Genomic DNA, 20,227 nt, shown 5'->3' on the forward strand with positions numbered 1-20,227 from the left:
CCACTTCACATCAAATCTCAGTGCGTGAAATTTCATGCAGAAATAGGTAAATAGGTGGACTTCACTTTTAACCCTCAACTTTTCTTTAGTTCCTTTGGATTGCTTTGTCTGTAGAGGTCTGTTGACACCTGTTCAAGTCTATAGACCCTTAAAAACATAAAGATCTTTGGAGCGATGCCCTAGAAGGTTCCATAAAGAACCTTTCACTCGGACACTATCAAGTTGAAAAGGAGTTCAGCGACTGAAAATGGGGTCTTCAAAGAGCTCCTTTGTTTTTAGGAGTATGCCTGAACTGTAGGCCTCTGATGGATCATCCAAGGAGAGAAACTATAGAAATGGAGGCAAAATCCAAATGCTATTTCCTCCTCGGCATTATATAAACATTCCTGGGTGAGCGGCCTTTCCCCGCAGTGTGGTCAAAAGAAGTGAAGTATGAATAGGACAGCAGCTTCTCTGCTCTGCTGGAGATCATACAGCCTGTACACTGTGGCATCAGCAGTCCAGTCTGAGGTCGAGGAGTTGGTCGGCTGTCAGCTCAGCTTGCTTGCGTGTTTGCACTGTTCTTCTCACCTCTGGCTCATCAGTTTCTCTCTCAGTGGCGGAAATGGACGGAGCTTCAGTGGTTCTGGTCAAAGATGACACTACTGAGCTACTGTCCTCAGCAAAAAAAAGGGGCGGTGGACCACCTTTTTTTTTCTTCAAGCAGCTCACTCAGCTGGCGCTGGGCTGCGAAGTGGATGCAGGAAACCGGAGATGGGCTGTCACAGTCACATCTTCAATTTTGTCTCCGCTGACTGGTACAAAGTTCTTGTAAATGAAACCTCGCTGGTGGCAGAGGCACTGATGAGAGGAAGTGGGTGCCTACACTGTGTTGCTAGCGTGCCAGAGTCAGCTTGCAGTTTGGCCTCAATCAGAACAGTGGCGTGATAAGGAGCAGTAATACTGATAAAACACTCTGAAGGTACTGGCTCATGTTCTCTCTGAAGTCTGATGTGTTTTCGCTTTGTGTCCGTTTGCTCTAATAGGTCGGTTCCTTACTCATCTTAAGTATTGCGTATTATTTAGTAACTACTACAGACTATTCAGTAGCTGCTTTTACACTAATTTGTGGGTTATGCGAAATGATTTCAGCCAAATCTGATTGGTTGAGCCAAACAGCACATTGTCAAATATGATCATGTTCATGCTTATAATAATGACTGTCGGTGGAACACAGTATTGATAGATGTGGCAAAGCATCAGAGTGGGTCGGAGTGAAAGGCTCAAACTACTAACCATCTTCTAACTCTTCTATCAAGGGACTGTCCACTTGTTTCCCTAACGACTAAATCTAACCCGCTAACAAGCTCCTCCAGTACTTTTCACTGTTAGGCTTTAGAGCTAGAGCTGTTTGGCATGACTGACATTAGCTTGGTGCCAACATAACAGTAAAATGAGCATTAATGTAGCAGTTATAATGGGCTAAACAGCAGCTAACGATAAAGTGGGGGTTTCTGCATTACTGCTATATTATGATGGCATTCATAATTATATGACAAAAAATTAAAAAGTTAATGAAATGACTAGACCACACAACGATGGGCTACTGGAAGCTATTATACCCATCAAAAAATAGGTCCTGGTTCAGCGGTCCATGGTCGCTTGGCAAGCCTAGCCTACATTTCTGGAATTTCTTTAAATTTCTTCCTTTAACTTACGTTGAAATCAGTACATTTTTTCTTGATTTTTATGAGTTTTGTTCCGACAGCAGTGATATTATCGTATCATATGGTGTCACTTTTTAAAAAACCAACAACTTGAAGCGGTGCATTACAGCACTAACAGCGCCCCGTAATCGTGGTAAAATCACTGTAATGCGTGGTCTCTTGTAGCATATTAGAGTTAGGAATGAAACTGTTTGCCTTCCTGCAGACATTAATGCTGCGTTTACCTGTTGGCGCTTAAAGAAACGTGCCATGCCTCATGGCAGAGTTGGTGTAAACAGTGATGGCGCACAGTCGCCCTGGCTGTATATGAATAGGTATGCTTGGACTGCAAGGGCTCAGAGAACATGCCGTTTGCTCTACCGCTGGTGGCAAGTGTTGGGAAAAGTAACCTGTTGTTGGATCGTTCTGCTGGCCAGTGGGGCACTCTGTCGTTTTCTGGTCCTCCTTTGAAAAACATGGCAGCTGTTGTGCATCAATTGTCTTAATTTAAACACAGGAAAAGGTTTAAAGGGGCATTCGTCACTTGATTGTAGTGCTGCTGAAAGTGAATCGGATTGTTGGTCATCATGAAACTGGCTAATTAGCACATTAAGTCATAAGGAAAGTGACGATACATGCAAATTGTCCAGTCACTTCTGTAGCAGGGTAATGTACACCAACATAGCATCTTGTATGATGCGCAGCGTGCTAATTTTACCCTGAGCCACTGTTCCAGTGTCAACTGCACTTAGGCTGGTTTTATACAGGCACTCATTTCTGAAATTTTCCTTCATATATCTGATGCAGATCATCTTTGTAGTCTATAATCAGTATAAAAGTCACATGAAACCTGATCTTTACATTCCTATTTCAATCCCATTATTTCTGTAGATTACCACATACTGGTTCCTTGTCTAAACATGCCAGTCTGATCAGATAAAGACCCAAAAGTAGGCATTATAGTCTACTGTCTAAAAGCAGTCAGAGTTTCTCGTGTGGTTTGCATCAATGCTTCCCTTCGTATAATCTTAAATATGAAGGTGCCAGAAAAGGGTTCTTTGGTGCAATACCATGGCAGAACCACTACTGGTGCCATGAAGAGCTAGAGCAATGGTCAGCAACCATGCTTCTGAAGGTCCACCTTACTGAAGACTTCAAAAAAAAAAGAGCCTGAAGAACCTTTTTGAAGTTAATACACGTGTTCTGTACTGTACTAATTAAAGGTTTTCACAGAACCATCTGCCTAAGCCAAGAACTACTTAGGAGCAGTTATTATACTACATGGCCTGCCCCGTGTTGCCTTAGCCCGTTTTTCTTCTGCTGGACTCCTCCTCAGCATACCACACTTATGGCACCTTCCGAAGCCCAAAAATGGAGCGATGCTCAATTCTTCCTGAGTGAGACAGTCAGTACGAGGGCTTGAATGTTGCCCCCTCTAGCATCTTGCAATGATCTTAGTGCTGCAACACGTTTTGGAAATTCTTAGCAGTTCATCACCCCTAAAAATCTGAGCTCTGGTGCGTGTGGGTGAGTCATTCTTCTGCTGAAACCGAGCACGCAGAGGTGTCAGGGAGCTCATGCTACTCAGACGGTTTGCTGTCAACGTGCACTCACTGTACACTCATTCAGAGCTCCACCGCCGTTCACCTGTGGTGTCGTCCCAGAACAATCTTTGGGTCAGCTTCACAGAAGAAGTCATCAAGGCTCTGTAAGTCGGTGGATTTAATGGCTACCACATTGGGCTGCCTCATGACTAAGTGCATGTGGTTAAATGATGGAGAAAATCATCTCCGTCTGAATGAGCGCACAGTCACAAGGACAGTCCCTGAGAACACAATTTTTCCCCAATTAGTCACTCAACCCCCTTGTTACATTTCCACTTTAAACAAGAAAAGAAGGCTGCTGTTCGAACGGTGCTGTCTGTTTCTTGAATGAGGCGAACATGGCAGTACACACTTCGCACTGATGTTAGTTTGGAGTCGGTGTGTTCAGAGGACCTTTCTAACTGTAGCGTAAGAGAGCCTCTCACACCGTGAGATCAGTGTGAAGACACACACTAAAATGACTTATTAGAAAGTCTTTCCTTTCATGTAAACTTTATGCATTAACGTCAAGCATAAGTGGAGCTGGTTTTGTCACCATGCCAGATAGCTGTAGTGCCCATTTGCCATTTAAGTATGTTATAGAAAGCCTACTGATCTTCGCTGATGTTTATTCCTGCACATTTTATGGCCAATACCATTCCCATGTTCCCCACTGGCAGTAAAGTCGTTTTCATATATTCTGTCTAATAAAAGTCAGTGAACACGCAAACGACACGCAGCTGTCAGTTTACCTTAATGCCTTTTGGCAGGGCGATAAGCATCAAAGTCTTTTACAGGTATTTTATATGTCAAAATGATGAGCCCTCCAGTGCCTTCTATTGCTCTTGTGATTGTGAGGCACACACATATATCCACTGCCGTTGGCTTCTCAGGAGGAGAGTATCTGATACTGAGCAGACACTGGTCACTGCTGTTGGTGTATTCTTGCTGAGCTTACAGGGTCCCAAGTAGCTCATGAGAAAATTTATGGTTAACCAGGGACATTAATGCAGCTCCAGCCAGCCTGCGTCCATGCCTGCGTCTCTAGTGTGGTCACCACTGTATAGTCCAGGGATCCAGCACAGCCGCAGAGCAGAGGCCAGACATAAAGGGCCTATAGCCGACATTTCTCTTGAATTTTTCCCCCATTCCCATATATTACATATATGTATTACCTACCTGTCTTTATTCCTCATAATAGAACAATCTCTTTTGTCATTACTATGCTTTTAAGACTGATATATATATATACATATATATCGCTGCTGTCAGAACAAAAGCTCCAAAATGATAACATTACAGGAGAAGGAAAAAACATACATTCATTTTAATGTAAGTCAATAAAACCATATATATATATATATATATATATATATATATATATATATATATATATCCTGTATTCAGAAATGGGGAAACTGATGGACTTAAATGGGAGGAACTAAAAAGCTGAAAAAGCAGATACAGTCATATTATGCAAATGTTTGGGTGCCCTGATTAAAGGACGTGTTTCATTTTGAAAATAACGTGATCCTCTAGAGAAAACACACTTTGCATTTTAATGCAAAATTAGTGTTGATTTACTGAATTTAACATGTAAATTGCCAAATTCATGTTTATGCCCTGTGGAGGACGTGTTAACTTACTTTCACTCAGACTGAAAGTATATTCAAACTTTTGCATATGACTGTAAATGGAAATGTGTGGATTTTCCATGAGGAACAGTGAATTCAGTGTCCGTATATGGACGGTATGAACCGGGGAGTGAAGAGTAGGTTTTGAAGATTGCCGTACAGACGAACTAAGCCTAGCCAACCTCGTGAAGTTTAGGTTAAAACTGCACGTGTTCGGTCAGAATGATCAGAGTCAGCTTTGGTTCGTTTGTCTCTGATGGCGCAGTAACAACATTAGCAATCAGGGATGTAACAGTACAGAATACAGCAGATGGATTGTCAATAGCATGCTAGCTTGTGGCTAGGGGCTTAGCTTGGGGCTAACATATTAGCATGTGGCTAAAACATTAGATTTGGACACTAAGAAACTTTTATTTCAAACGATGCATTTTTATTATGTTGAATCCACCAAAAGCAACACGTTTTCAGCCACTCCGTATTTTTGCTGTTTTGATGTACCTTGTCAGGACAAAAGTGTGGAGTCAAACATGGAATATGGATTATGTGAAACATTACACCTATATTAGCAATGCTGTAGACTGTTTGGTTCCCTACAACTTTCAGTTGATGTTTTTAGAGGTATTTTATTTGTAAATGAGATTTGTGTGAAGGGCCTTTTTAAAGTTTGAAAAACCTTGACATAATGCAAATGTTCTAGGAAGAGCCCTTAAACTGCTCATGGTCCTGTATGTCATGTGGAAGTTCTCACTTGCACAAATCCTTTTTTTAAAAAAATAGCCTTGCATTAAGAACAATTTTGCTGCAGTCAGAGCAAAACCTTGTACCTCCAAAATGAGAACTTTACAGGAGAAGGGAAAAACCTGCTCTACTCTCAGGGCGAGTCAATGGAACCAGACTTTTTTCCAAGTCATTTTTACTCATTTCTTTTGGTCCCTCCATCATGAAATTTGCACAGAGTGTATAGGATGACAGGTATTTTCAAATTATGCCAAAAAACTGAAAAATGGTTTTGCTCCGACAGCAGCATCAACATCAAAGTTGAAAAAAGCAGCCTGACCTGGTTGGAAAAATGGCTTTAGAACTGTTTATGTAGGTTTGTGTCACATGTCATGAAACCCTTGTGTAGGTGTCATCTAGCTTCATGAATGCTGCTACCCATTGTTTTCAGGCGAACTAGGCTTCTCGTAACCTCACGGCTCTCTTGTCCCTGTGTTTTCCTTCAGGAATGGGAGCTGGTGGTGCTAGGAAAGTTGAAGTGGAACCTGGCTGCCGTCACTCCGAACGACTTCATTGAACACATTGTAAAGAAGCTGCCCCTGCCTGAGGATAAGCTGGACCTGATCCGCAAGCATGTGCAGACCTTCATCGCCTTGTGCGCAACAGGTAGCGGCACCTCCCATCATTCACATTCGAACTGTGTGTGAAACTAACTAGTAGCAGGGCACGGAATGCCGCCTACTGTGGCGTTGTCTTGAAAAAGCTCTGGTTTTGTAGCCACTAGTTGAAGCCCAGTAACACGTCTGTGAATTCATACCATTCCTAGGTGGTGCGGTTGATTCCTTTGGTCAACATTTTTCTTTGTTGCAGCATGTTTCAGCTCTTTGCCATAGTTGCCACCATAAATCACCAATAATGGAGGTCAAATTCCACTTTGTTCCTCCCCGTTTCAATCCCTGAGGTGTATTTTTACTCTTTAATTACGACCTTCTCCCTACGATGCGCCAGATGTGGCAAGAAAAACAATAATAAACTGAACATTAAAAATCTAAATCAGGGAGAGAAACAAAAAAAAAACCCAACAGCCAAGTGCTTGGCAAATGATATCACGGTTGGCATGTGCTCTGTATTTGTCTTGCACTGGTGTTTTGTAAGTGCGAATGATAAAAGATCCGCTGCCAAGTCAACTGGGTGCTGATATCTTGCGTCAACACTCTGGCAAGTGTTGAAAAATATCTTCATCTGCTCCTTTCAGAAAAGACCTGAAATAGAAGTCAACTTCTAAAGGGATAGTAACTATGGAAACCCCATTCAGGTTGCTTTCTGCAGGCACCATGCCACCAAATGCCATGTTATTACCTTCACGTGAAAGTATGCAGATTGAAATTGTGGTCTGTAACGGAGAGGAGCTTTTCTGAAAGTCTTTGGCCAGTATGTTCAGGGGGGCTGGAGGTCAGGGGGCATATCAGTGGCAAGCGGTGAATGGGGAGATACTTCAAAGGGCAGCCGTCTGGTTAAGGGCATTCCTGTCCTCCGCTGATCCAACGGCTACTCTGTGTGGGGACGGAAGAAGGCATTGTCTCAGTTCTTGGCGGGTGGATTATGTCTTTGAGATCAAACATGGAGCAGAGAACGAGGGTGAGAAAAACGTTGGGGGTGGGGAGCATTGTTACGAGCGATCCAAACAGCCAAGCATGTCGTGTTTTCATACCTCATCCCTGCTTCTCACGCCTCCTGCCTGCTCCGGGGCATAAATGCTTTCCCATGTTGGAAAGCCTTTGTGGGGCAGGTTCTCCCAGCCGGTCAGAAACCAGCGAGGTAATGCGACCTGCTTGGGTTTCCCCTGGGCGCCCACATCCTTCCCTGTCTCCCCATGTCTTTAGGGAAGAAGCCTCGTCTGTGAGAGAGCTGGATAAGATAAGGTGGGGGAGCAGATGACAGGTCTTTCAACATGGCACTTTTGATGTGGGTTCTCCTTTTGCGGATTGTGCAATGGATATTGTAAATATGTTGTGAAAGTACTCTGACAGGAGACATTGATGGTATCCATGGGAACTGGCTTGAATCCCATTGAAGATACTTGTTGCCATCCATCTCCCTCTCTCACTCCTTTCTCTCTTTGAGTCACTGAAGATATTGGAACGCCTTTCAGTTTCACATCCATTTCTCACAGGCCTGTTGTGCAAGACTGTGCATGCACTTTGTCCTTGATTGCTCCAGTGAAGGATTCAAAATGATTTTAGCGTCTTCCACAACTCAGTTAGAGCATCAGAGCATGTGGTTTCAAGCTGTATCTGAGAAAATAATGCGACGCTGATAAGAAACTGCACTTGTTCATGCAGCTTTAACCCTCTGAAACCTCTGAAATTGTCTCTGCAAAACTAGCAGGATTTTCGATGTTTTCTAAAACGAGATTGAGGCCTGCCTTTTCTTCTGTTTCTTTGCCTTCTTTGCAGAGAGTTCAGCATCCCCCCGCTCTTTTTTTCTGGAGGGACTTGCATAAATCAAGGCCTCTGTATCTGAATGAGAAAAGAGAAGAGGCTGGGGGTGGAGACAAAGAAAGACAGCTAATTTTTAATGGTTCCTTGCTTTTGATAGAACAGTTCCGTTCAGGGCACTTGGTGGGATTTGGTCAGGCGGTGTAGGCCAATTCCGTATTAATTAATAACTTGAAGAGGCCTTTCACGGCTATGCAAATTGCTTGAGGGCGTTGGGCGGGGGGTTCTCGGCTAGGAAAAGGAGACAAAGGCCCGACCTTTCGTTTCATATGCAGAAACATGTAAGGGTCAGCGTGGAGGGAGCACCTGATAGGAAACTGCAGCGTTTCTTTAGAGGGCAGCTTGTCTCAGGAACAAGCTCATTAAAGCAGATTAAAGCCAAATGCCAGGAAACTCATTCCATACGCTCTTATCCGAGGACAGGACCATCGTATTGGCAGTATGGATCCCACGTATTGGCTCCTCGGTCCACCACACTGTTTACATGTCACTGTTTATGTACCTCCTGCTTAGTCATTCTGACATTGTTCGAAAGGAGAACGAGGCCTGGACAACGGGAGTGAATCTGCTTTAAAAAATGAAAGCATTTCCATTGATGAAGTATGAGTTTGTTGGTGTCAGTGTTTGTTGATACAAGGCCTGATTAGTCAGAGCTCACTATGAGTCTTCTTCCTTTGTACGCCTTGAATAATTTCCTGCATCCATGCAGCAGGAAGCCCTGAAAGCACAGCATTCTCCCAAGAATTTCCTTTTCTGTGTGTCATAGGAACTCCCAAGTGGGTTACCACTGTCTTCTGATGCTGATCGAAACCACAGTATCCTGTCTGACTGTACAGCATAAATGCTAACGATTATGCCAAGTTAGCACCACGAAATCCAAATGTCATACCCACGCTCCACATGCTTTAGATGTAAAGGAGGTGAATTCTTCATGGTCGTCACCCACAAAAATTGTTTAGCTGCCCTTAAGAATGTCTTAATTGTGGTCTACTGATCGCGTAACCCATGAGAGAAGCAGGCACGATGGTAGAACTTTATTAGCATGGTTTGGTTGGTAGAGACAGCTCAGCCGTTTGCTTGTCTTGTATGTGAGACGTCCACAAGGAGAGCTAAATAGTGTCTTCGTGTGCAGGGAGGGGTCAGTATGGTTGAACAGCAAATCTACCAATTCATGTCATTCCTGTTTCGAGAGGCAATTGCCGGCCTGCATGCTGTTGCTCAAGTCTCTAAACTGAGGTGCAAGGCTGAAGCAAGTTGTTACAGGATTTCAACAGTTTAGGAGGATTCCTGTTTTCATTTCATCTGAGTTGCAGTGCCTTGGCTGCATTCATGATATGAAGTGCTGGAGTAAGATGCAAACAATAATAGGAGGACAGCTTTAGCACTTGTCAACAATCAAATACTGAGAGCATGTGTAGCATTTTGCTAGCTAGCTCGCGTCATTAACGGTTAAAAAATACACACACACGCGTATATATATATATATATATATATATATATATATATATATATATATATATATATATATATATATATATACACTGCTCAAAAAAATAAAGGGAACACTCCAATAACACATCCTAGATCTGGAATGAAATTTTCTCATTGAATACTTTGTTCTGTACAAAGTTGAATGTGCTGACAACAAAATCACAAAAATCATCAATGGAAATCAAATGTATTAACCAGTGGAGGCCTGGATTTGGAGTCACACACACAATTAAAGTGGAAAAACACTGTATGACCTCCCTACAACGCCTGGGCATGCTCCTGATGAGGTGGCGGATGGTCTCCGGAGGGTCCAACTCAGCATCCAACTCCTGGACAGTCTGTGGTGCAACGTGGCGTTGGTGGATGGAGCGAGACATGATGTCCCAGATGGGCTCAATCGGATTCAGGGCTGGGGAACGGGCGGGCCGGTCCAGAGCTTCAATGCAGGAACTGCTGACACACTCCAGCCACATGAGGTCTAGCATTGTCCTGCATTAGGAGGAACCCAGGGCCAACCGCACCAGCATATGGTCTCACAAGGGGTCTGAGGATCTCATCTCGCTGCCTAATGGCAGTCAGGCTCCCTCTGGCGAGCACATGGAGGGCTGTGCGGCCCTCCAAAGAAATGCCACCCCACACCATTACTGACCCACTGACCCATCTGTGGACGTCGGGCCCTCATACCATCCTCATGGAGTCGGTTTCTAACCAGCCAGAAAGCAGAAAGGTGCTGAGAAGTGGTCTGTGGTCCCACCTGCAGAACCACTCCTTTATTGAGTGTGTCTTGCTAATCGCCAGTAATTTCCACCTGTTGTCTGTTCCATTTACACAACAGCTGTGAAATTGATTGTCAGTGTTGCTTCCTAAGTGGACAGTTTGAGTTCACAGAAGTTTGATTTACTTGGAGTTACATTGTGTTGTTTAAGTGCTCCCTTTATTTTTTTGAGCAGTGTGTATATATCACTTGTTGGAAAAAAACCTCATATCTCCAAAATGGTAACTTTACAGGAGAATAAAAAAACATACTTCACTTTTAATGGAAGTCAATGGAACCAGAAGTTCTTCCAAGTCCTTTTGGGCCATTTCTGTTAGTCCCTTCTTCAGGAAATTTACACACAATATAAAGAACAACAGTTATTTTAAGATTTTGTCTAAAACTGAAAAGTGACAAAATTGGAGATACAGCGATATACAGCGATATACAGCGATATATATATATATATATATATATATATATATATATATTCTGCATGGTTCATTTTTATCACTTTTTAAAAACTGAAATATAAACTTAACTATTTTTGCCTTGTAATATTTAAAAGGCAATATTTATTTTTACTTCATGTAAAGTTCTCCACACATGAGACGTTTGTAACATCCTGTATGTCTACATATTTCATTGGAGTTTTTCAGCTATGCTAACTTACGTAACATCTGTGTGCTAATGACAGGCTAGCTGTTGGTTGAACATTGTTGACGATCGCATCTTCACCCTGTAACGCGGAGCGAGGAGGCAGACGCGTTCGCTGAGATAAGCGAGATTTATTAGGGGCAAATCCAGGGTCGTGGTCGAAACAGTCCAAGGTCAATGAGCCAATACGTAGAGATTGGGGGTAAGACATGATAAACAAGATTCACACAGGGCAAGGACAACGACCGATACATCGAACAACGCCCGATACATCGAACCACGACCGATACATCGAACAACGACCGGCAAACACAGGGCTTAAATACACAGGGATAACGAGGGTCAGGTGAAAACAATTAGGGGAGGAGTTACCAAATGGATGGTCTTACCACATGGAAGACCAAAACAAAGGAGCACATGGAGTAGTGGGAGGAGCCAACCGTGACACACCCCCTACTGTGAGTTGCACTTTCCACCTTCAGGAGACCTTGGATTGGCTTGGACATTTCACACTCATTGTGGTTCCACTCCAATAAGTCTCCAGCTTACCCCAACCTTTTAATGGTTGTCCCCAGACGTTCTCATAACAGACGCAACATCTGGCCCCGCATCATAGTGCATACCTTATTAAAAAGAAGAGCAATTGCTCACTGAACTTTGGAACACAATGCATGAAATTTGTAAATGCAATGTTAAATGTTGTTTACATTTAAGTTTGCAAAAAATTCTGAGTACGCTTAAGTCTACCAAAAAAATCTGTTGCCTGGGTTAAAATAGTAGTAAAAGCCATCTTACGCCTATAGGCTCACATCGTCTCTATGATCTTGTCCATTTTCATGTCATACAATGTCTGAAATCACATAAGCAAGTCTGTTAGAGATCTTGTTATGTGACAAGCAGGTTTGTGGCACTGTGCTTCTTGATGAGTTTAAGCAATACTAGTAAATACTTTAGATACAAAACTAAAAAAGCAGACTTTGCACTTCACATTGTTTTTTTATTATGTAAACACAACTGTGAAATGTAACAACTGTAAAAAATGACTGCAGTTTTATTATTTGCATAAAGGCAGTAACTTCAAATAATTGTACTTAAATGTACATTTACAGCATTTAGCAGACGCTCTTCTCCAGAGCGTAGTCTTATCCAGAGGTAGTTATTAGGTAATAGTTGTGACAGGCCTAATAATCTGTGGCTGCACGAGTAGAATGTCAGGTCATTACATTAAACTGAATCTGTTCCATCTCAACCCATTAATTATCATTTAGCTGAAAATGTTATTTGCATACTCTCCTGTTTAATTTCCACATAGCACAGTAGTGTCACATAGCAGGGTTTTAACAGATGGTGGTGGTGTTTTGTCTTTGGTCATAAAAGTACAAATATTGGGACATTTATGTGAAGTGACGCCAGTGGACCTTAACAGAGACAGACATAGAGTAGGAGCTTTAACACCTACCACATCTCGCTAGCCCACAAAAGTCCAAGAATTTACTGTCTGTCTGCGAGCTCCCTCACTTACACTCTCTAAGTGGCTCGTTCCATTTGACTGTGGCCTGCGGTGGGTGATATACTGTGATGCCAAATCCAAAATGTTGTTTACATTTGACCTTTATCAATCAGTGGAGCCTGGCTGCTCAAAATGGGGCTTTCTGTAAACTGCGATTAATAAGCTACGCATCGGCATGGAATCCTGGCAGTTGATTTATTGCCCTTAAAAATCATCGCTCTCTTTGGCTGTTTCTCAACTTTCCAGCCGTTTAATTAATTTACAAGTTAAATGCGTATGCAGTGCATCGCACCCACCCAGGAGCTGGCCGTGCTGGCATGGCCCTGAAAACGCTGTGTGGGGAGGGCAAGAGAATGGCTCATTGAAGGGGGCGAGAGGCCAGAGGAGCAGGCCAGCCAGTCGTCGCTCACAAGGAGCCTTCCATCGCAAGCGTCCCCACTACATACACTGTTTTTCCCCTGCGCGCATATCAATGAAGGCATGCAAAATACGGCCATTCTTCCTACGACGACCGCTCACGCCCGCCAGAGTGTCCGGCTCTGCCGCTAACATGTGCGCCCCCTTGTTCCTGAACAAACCTATCTTGTCCCGACTGTGAAAAATCAGATTGCTACGCATTCAGTGTGCGCTAGCTAAGTGTATGAATCTATGGCCTTCTCTGTCCCTGTTGCAGATGGCGGAATAGACCCCAAAGAAAGTGATGTAATGCGATCCTTCTGCATTAACTCTGCTTTTTCCTTTTGGCTAGAGCTTAAATCCTTTTCTCCCCTAGGCTTGGAGGTGTATAGCAAGTTCATTTATTTGTCAACACCGAGCCACAAGTTAAGCGCCTGGTTCTGAATGTTAAGAAGGCAATGAAGAGATGGTTCTTTAGCAATAAAAAGCCACCTCTTTGATTTCCCCCCAAAAAAGAGAAAAGAGACAAAAAATCGCCCTCAGAGCCATCTTGAGGTTTGCTTTGAATACAGCAGCATGGTAATGCAATGGCCACTGGGGTCCACTCTCTGAGCCCATAGGTGGCCCGGCATCAGAGGAATGGCAGGGAGGAGGGGGGGGGGGATGGGGGTCTCTTTTCTCCTGCCAAAACCTCATAAGGGTTTGGACACAGACTAAAGAATGATGTTCAGAGAAACAGCCTCACCCAGTCAATTCTGCTGGCTCAAATCTGACACACAGCCCCCCGCCCAACGCCCCCCCCCAGCCCCCCAAACTCACCATCGCCCCCCAGCCCCCCAAACTCACCATCGCAAACCTTTTTTTTTTTTTGAATCCGCCCAACCTTTTCTGGGTCAACAGAGAGGGATCGATGTTGTGTCTCTCAACTGGATGAGAAGGGGTGATGACTCCGGACAATGAAGCCACGCTCACTTGCTGACTGAGCCCACTGGCAGCACTCAATTAATATGCTAAAGGATAGCAGCCTTGCTAACACAAATCACCAGTTGTTGCGGCAACAAAAGCTGGGCATGTGTGCCATTCAACCTGAAGGCCTGGTGTCTGGGGAGGAAAAACTGTAAGGAAATAAAGGCAAGCAGAAAAGAGAAAAGAGCGAGGGATCTGGTTAAAATAAACTAAAGAAGAGAGGCAGAAATCAATGAGGCAGGCAGCATTAGCTATTAGCTGTTTCACTTCTTTCTCCATGCTAGCTCCCTCTCTTCTTTCTCTCGTCTTTCTCTCCCGCTCTTCTCAGCCGGTCGTACTTTTGGGCTCAGGGCCCGTTCACAAGCTGTCTTATTTGCATTATGAATGACAGTGCGAGAGCTAACAAGGTTATTGGTCTTTGAGACGCACGCCTGTGACCACACGTGGAAAAAGGACCTACAGCAGTGAGCATTGGCAGGGCGACGCTGGCTCTTTATCCTCTCCTTTCCAAGAGCTGTGGGGCTTTTTTTTTCTGGGAGCACACGATTTACTTAGGAGCTGGAAGAAAAGGGGCCGAACTGGGGAGGGTTGTTGAGGGGGTTTGGGAGGGCTACATTTGGCGGGGGGGTTCTTTCAGCCTTCTTTTCAAGCCAAGTGAACCCTCATTATCGTGGGTTGCAGTCATTAGCAAAGGACTGTGCACAGACCTAATGGAAATGGCCTTCATTTATTAGCATTTCTGATTCTTATCATATTCTTTCATGTTTTAAGGCACATTGCAGTGTGTGAGTCTTTTTTGTACACACATTGTGGAGAAGACAGTGAGTAGAAATTTTGTCTGTGATGCTAAAAAAGCTACACACATTGTAATGATGGTAATAGGGACTTTAAGCGACAGCCTGTGTTGTTCTGGGCATGCTCAGATTTAATTAGTCGCTTGCTCCTGCCGCGGCATGCTGGGCTACTACGGCACACACATTCGTTTGCAGAAATTTCTTAAACGTGGCCTTTGAGTGAGTTTATTTCACATTTCTGTCCAACTTCAATGCAAAATGTTCGGTTTAGTCAGTGTTTTCTTTTTTATCATCAGGTGAGGAACGACACAGCACAATAGAGCTAAATAGTTAAAAACTGTTAAAAGGATAAAAAAATTCCAAATTACAGTTTTAGCGCCATAGAAATCTGTTCATTTTGGACACACTCAGTAGCACCTTCTAGTGCCAAAGTCATTACTGAGTGGCAGTTCTCCTCGAAATCTCTGCTTATAATCCCTAATGTTTTTTTTTTTTCACGACTCCCTCAGATTTCAACTTTGCCATGTACCCTCCATCCATGATCGCCACAGGCAGCGTGGGAGCAGCAATCTGCGGCCTGCAGCTCAACAGCACAGACCGTTCGCTGTGGGGGGACAATCTTACAGAACTGCTGGCCAAGATCACAAACACAGAAGTTGTGAGTATCTTATCCTTTATCTAATGACACCCCATTTTAAGTCATACAGTGAAATCTACAGGGCTTTTCCCCCGGCGGTTTGTGTTGTGACTTCCTCGACATAAATTCGTGCTTCTTTGTTTCATGCTAGATGCCTCAGTTTGATAGTAAAGCTTGTTTATATTACTATGAATCAGAGCATTTACATCCACCCACATCATACATGCTGTACTTTTTTTGTTACCGTAATACACTGTAAAACAGAGCCAGACAGGTCATGCGATAGGATATGAGGCACATTTAAATCATACAAAAGCAGTTATGATAAGTTTGATGACACAGTGACATGTGCTTTAAGACTCCGCTTACTCAGTGAAATGAGTCCCTTTTCATGCCTTTCATCAGCAGTAGTAATCCTAACCTTCAAGACCTGGATATGTCAATGAGCGAGAAGCAGTAAAAACTGAATATAAGTCCGCCCAGGGCTACCTATTTGTATCATGTAAAAAATGAAGTTTTCACTCCAACTTGCTGGCAATGCATCAAGCTCTTTTTCCCCACATAGTCTCGCACAGCTGTCCCATAATACCCTTCGCTGCCTCTGGCACTTTGCTCTGCTATTCGCCCCAAGAGGTCACATGCCACATGTGTGTAAAGCTATGTAAATGTGGCTGATATGGAGCGAGAACAGTGGGGTGGGAGTGTGTTGGAAAGGAAGGGATCAGTTTAGTTTTGTGCTTGCCCTGCACATCTCGGGCACGAAAGCAAGCTTGATGCAGGCAGAATGCAGGACGGTGTGGAGTAGGAAAAGAGACAGGGGCCTAGAAACGCAGCCAGACGGCCATGTGGCCCCGTGGCAGGGCACCCAGTCCAAACACAGGCAAGGCTTCAGCTGCAGTGGGGAGGGGGGAGCAGGGGAGGACTGGCTTTTGTCAGGGTGCTAGCCTGCTTGAAGACCAGGGAAGGAGGCGTTTGAAGGGGGGCCGCACTTTGGAAGAGTTGACGGCAGTGCCGGTAACGGTGTTATTTAAAACCAGAGTTCTGAGATGAGAAGGTCCCCCTTTTGTCTGCTTAGCAGTGCCCCTGAAAAACATCAGTGCACCATTTGGATGTGTGCATGCGTGTGTGTTTATATGTGTATGTAAGTGTGTGTGTGTGTGTGTGGCTGCGGCCCTGTGCAAGGAGATTGCGCTTTCCTCCTTATTTACTCAGTGGGCATGCGTCCAGCTCCAATTCAATCTCACATTCAGACGCTGAATTACTGGAAGTGAAATGGGATTGACCCCAACTGAGAGACCGTGAGGAGGGAGACCACAGAGCCGGGGCGCAGCGGCTTTATGCAAACGACTCACAAAGCCTCACACATAACACACTGCCCCACAAGGGACGGCCTCATGGTTCTTTGAGTTTGAGTTTCTTCTTCAGGAGGGAATGAGTGGAAGAAATGCAGCGAGGAGCAAAGAAAAACAAGGTGGGGAGAAAAAAGACAAGGGTCTGAAGGGAGAGCCCAGAGGTACACCATAAGTGTCTGCCCTGACCTGGAGAGGTCAGCCCTCCTGCCCGGAGTTCACCGCCGCTGGGAGGATGGCTGCCGTGGCGGCGTGTGGCATGTTAAGTTGCGCACCGTATCAGAGGAAAAACAAACAGTCCTCTGGAGCAGTGAAAAGTTCTCAGTGTGCGAAGAGTGTGAGGTCTAAGCCAGTAGAAATGAACTGCCTGCTCCATGATCAACTCTTCACATTCCTGGATGCCAACAAGCCATACCTTTGAAAAACATGCAGGCAGGGGCGAAGGCAGCTTGGGTGTACTCGCTTTCTCGGAGGCCAGAGATTTTTTGGGAGATTTTTTTTCCTATAATTAAATGTTAAAGAAGTCTGCAAGGAAACACTGTCTTGCATGCTTTACCTTCCAGTCTTACTCTATTCTTTGCAAAGACTGGACCTGGGCAGAAATGGTAGCCTCCTATCCAATATCAACAATTACTAGTTACTTTCATGAAGACTCTGTAAATGTGACTTTTTAAAGATCAAAAATGCTAATATTGCTAATAATTAATTAACTATAACCTGGGCTTATATGAGGAAAGATTGTCTGTCTTCTTTTTCGGGCAGAAACTTTGGGCCACCCCAAAGAAACTACAGGTAGGACAAAGAAACAGGGACGAGACAGGAAGGTGGTAGGATGTAAAAACCTTGCCACAGGAAACAGAAGGTATGGAATATATGCCTCAACTTAAACTTTAAGAAGGTCCATTGTACTGCGCTGAAAGCTAACAGCTGCTAATTGCCATTATACTAATGAAGCTCGTTGACTTGTGGCTGCTAACATTTACTTGTCATTAGACAAGTTAGACTCAAATTGTCCTGTAATTATGTACCCATGTAATCATGCATTTTAAATTCAGCAGAGGAGCGTGATGTGAGAAGGCCTTGCAGACTGAAGCTGAGGTGGGGAGGAAAGTGGTCAGGGGGAACGTGATGGTGATGCTGCCAACCTCCCCGCCGGGCACCCTGCTGACATTTGTGGTGTCCAGTGCTTGTGGTTTTCAGCAGACATGTGACAGAGCCAACCAGCCTGCTCTGGTCGCTGTTACTGTGTGTGTCTAAGTGTGTACGCATAGCCTCAAACACACCTGGTGGGGTACGGTGTGTACACCAGTGGGCTCCATGCTTGCATGCCAAACCAGGATGGCTGAAAATTTGGCTTCGGCAATTCATGCAAACTCTATGGCCTCTCTTCTCAGAAAGAAGCAAAAGCAATGAATATTCCAGCTGGCATTTGGTGTTTACAGTAAATGTTATTATTGTAGCTAATGTATACTGTAAATGATGCTCTTTGGCTTGTTGCGTTTCTCCAGAGGGCCACTCTGAGTTTTCGTCTCATCATTAGCGTTCAGTCCGTTGGCTTTGAATAAGTTGAGCTTGCGTTCAGATACGAATTAGTGGAGTTCCTGTATGGCTTGGGTTGGGGGCATGGCTTCCCGCACTGAGTTCTTTTTGCCTTGGCCTCATCGCAAGATTAAGCTCTGGACTCTGGATGAATGAACAAGAGGGAGACACTGGTGAGCTTTTGTAGGGATGCATGATTTCCCCTCTCACACAGTGAAATCCTTGCGGCCGCTCAAAAATCCAGGACTTACTAAAAGTAGGTGAAATGTCAGTCATCAAGTTGAGGCATGCTGAGAATGCTCATCTGCTCAAAATATCGCTAAAGGACACCAGTGTTTGCGCTAATGTGAAAGTGAAAAGTTCCATTTTTTGGAGGAATAACCATTTTGGGCTGCAGGATCAGGACCCCTGGCCTGTTGCACCAAGCCTCTGGGACCACATTTTAATCCCTTTCATTACTCAATGCTCTGCTGGCCCCATAATGAACCCAGCGAATCTTTTTACTCCCCAATAAAGAACAGACAACAGTGCCTTCTGCTGTCTGTGGTCTTTCTGCCTGACTCCCCTCCTTCTTCTACAAGATGGCATAGTGAGTGACATCACAGCGACTGCTGATGGTCCTTCAGCAGAGCCTTGTTTGCCTTGTGGTTACTTACAGCTTATCCAGTGTCGCCCTCCTCTGGATTAGATCATGGAGAGGCTCCTTTCAGAGCCAATCCCAGTCCTACCAGTAGTCACACACTGAAGTCATTAAAAGTTGCTTGAATTAAGCCTGTGGGGCTTGGCACAGGCTTGCCTCTGCCTCTATAAAGAGCGGCGGCGCAGAGGGGAATGTCTTTTAAGAAGTCGGGCCTGGCATTCTTGCGGTAAGACACAGGCAGTTCCTTTGCATGTTTTATGCTTTAGTTAATTTTCTCAGAGAAATTTATTTTTTTATGACTAATAGCGGCACATCACAGTGGGAAGCCGGAGACCTCTGGAGGAGATTACAAGGACGGCGGTCGCTTTCCTCTGCAGCGTCACAGACGACTACGCCCTCCCAGCGGCACCAGGGCCTTTCCTCGATGCACCTTCTGGCCATAACAGTTGCTTTCTAACGACACGTTTTACTGAATGTGACTAAATCTCTCAGTGATGTCACGTCTCGCCATTAAACAGAGAGTTATTGCGTACTCTTTATGTTCTTCATAAAGTTTAAGGCTTCTTGGACTGGCTCAAGGTAGTGAAAACACAAATTCTCGCCATCCACCCCACACAGTCACTCAGAGGACCTTCATGGGTGATAGCGCTGTTCTTTTGAGCCTATATATATATACACACACACACACACACACACACACACACAAAACACTTGCTTGGCTTGAAAGCCACACGTTACATGGGTTTAGACTGCGTCCCATCAGTTTTTAATTAGCAGTAAATGTCAAAGGAATGCAGCCTCTCCACAAGCAACACATTCTCTACAGGCCCTGCCCCTGAGGCAGCTCGCTGAAGAACTCTCCCACAGACGCCTGGTGTGCCTCAGACCCACAGAGGAGCAGGGAGGAGAGTGTTTGCAGTGCACTTTAACTGGGCTCCACTAGAGGGTGCCAGTCTTGAGTGGTGGGGTTGCCAGATTGTGCTGTGTATTCGTGCACTTCTCTGGACATTTTTGGCTTTTTCAATCAGCTTGAGTGGTTTAGACAGCAAGATAAAACGCTGAAACTGGATTTGATTTTCTTTGATTTCTTTAATTAATTAATTAGATACTTTTGATGTGAAACACTAAATTCTAGAGAAACCTGATAGAAACCAGACATCTAAAAACAGCCTCACAGAAACCTACTACATGAAATGGTCATGGATAATACTTCCTGATGTCTGGGCTATAATAGTTTTGAGCTAATATTTTGACCTATTGACCTATTTTTTAATATAAATTGATTCATGGTGGACATGCATGGTGTTGCGAGGTAAAAATTGTCCCCAAAGAAAATGTATTTTTCAGATTTAGCCTAATTCTCCTATTATTAGCATT

The 20,227-nt window shown here is 44.2% G+C and overlaps 1 protein-coding gene across 2 annotated transcripts in view; it reads left to right on the forward strand.

Annotated features, from left to right (window-relative positions):
• Positions 1-20,227, forward strand: part of ccnd2a (cyclin D2, a) — a 295,442-nt gene that overhangs the window by 269,457 nt on the left and 5,758 nt on the right. For both annotated transcript variants that reach the window (XM_037540635.1, XM_017722919.2), the window contains 2 exons: positions 6,126-6,285; positions 15,195-15,343. In XM_037540635.1, coding sequence (XP_037396532.1) covers positions 6,126-6,285; positions 15,195-15,343 — 309 coding nt within the window. The remainder of the gene's footprint in view (positions 1-6,125; positions 6,286-15,194; positions 15,344-20,227) is intronic.

This window comes from Pygocentrus nattereri, chromosome 8 (assembly GCF_015220715.1).
Source record: "Pygocentrus nattereri isolate fPygNat1 chromosome 8, fPygNat1.pri, whole genome shotgun sequence".
Lineage (NCBI taxonomy): Eukaryota > Metazoa > Chordata > Actinopteri > Characiformes > Serrasalmidae > Pygocentrus > Pygocentrus nattereri.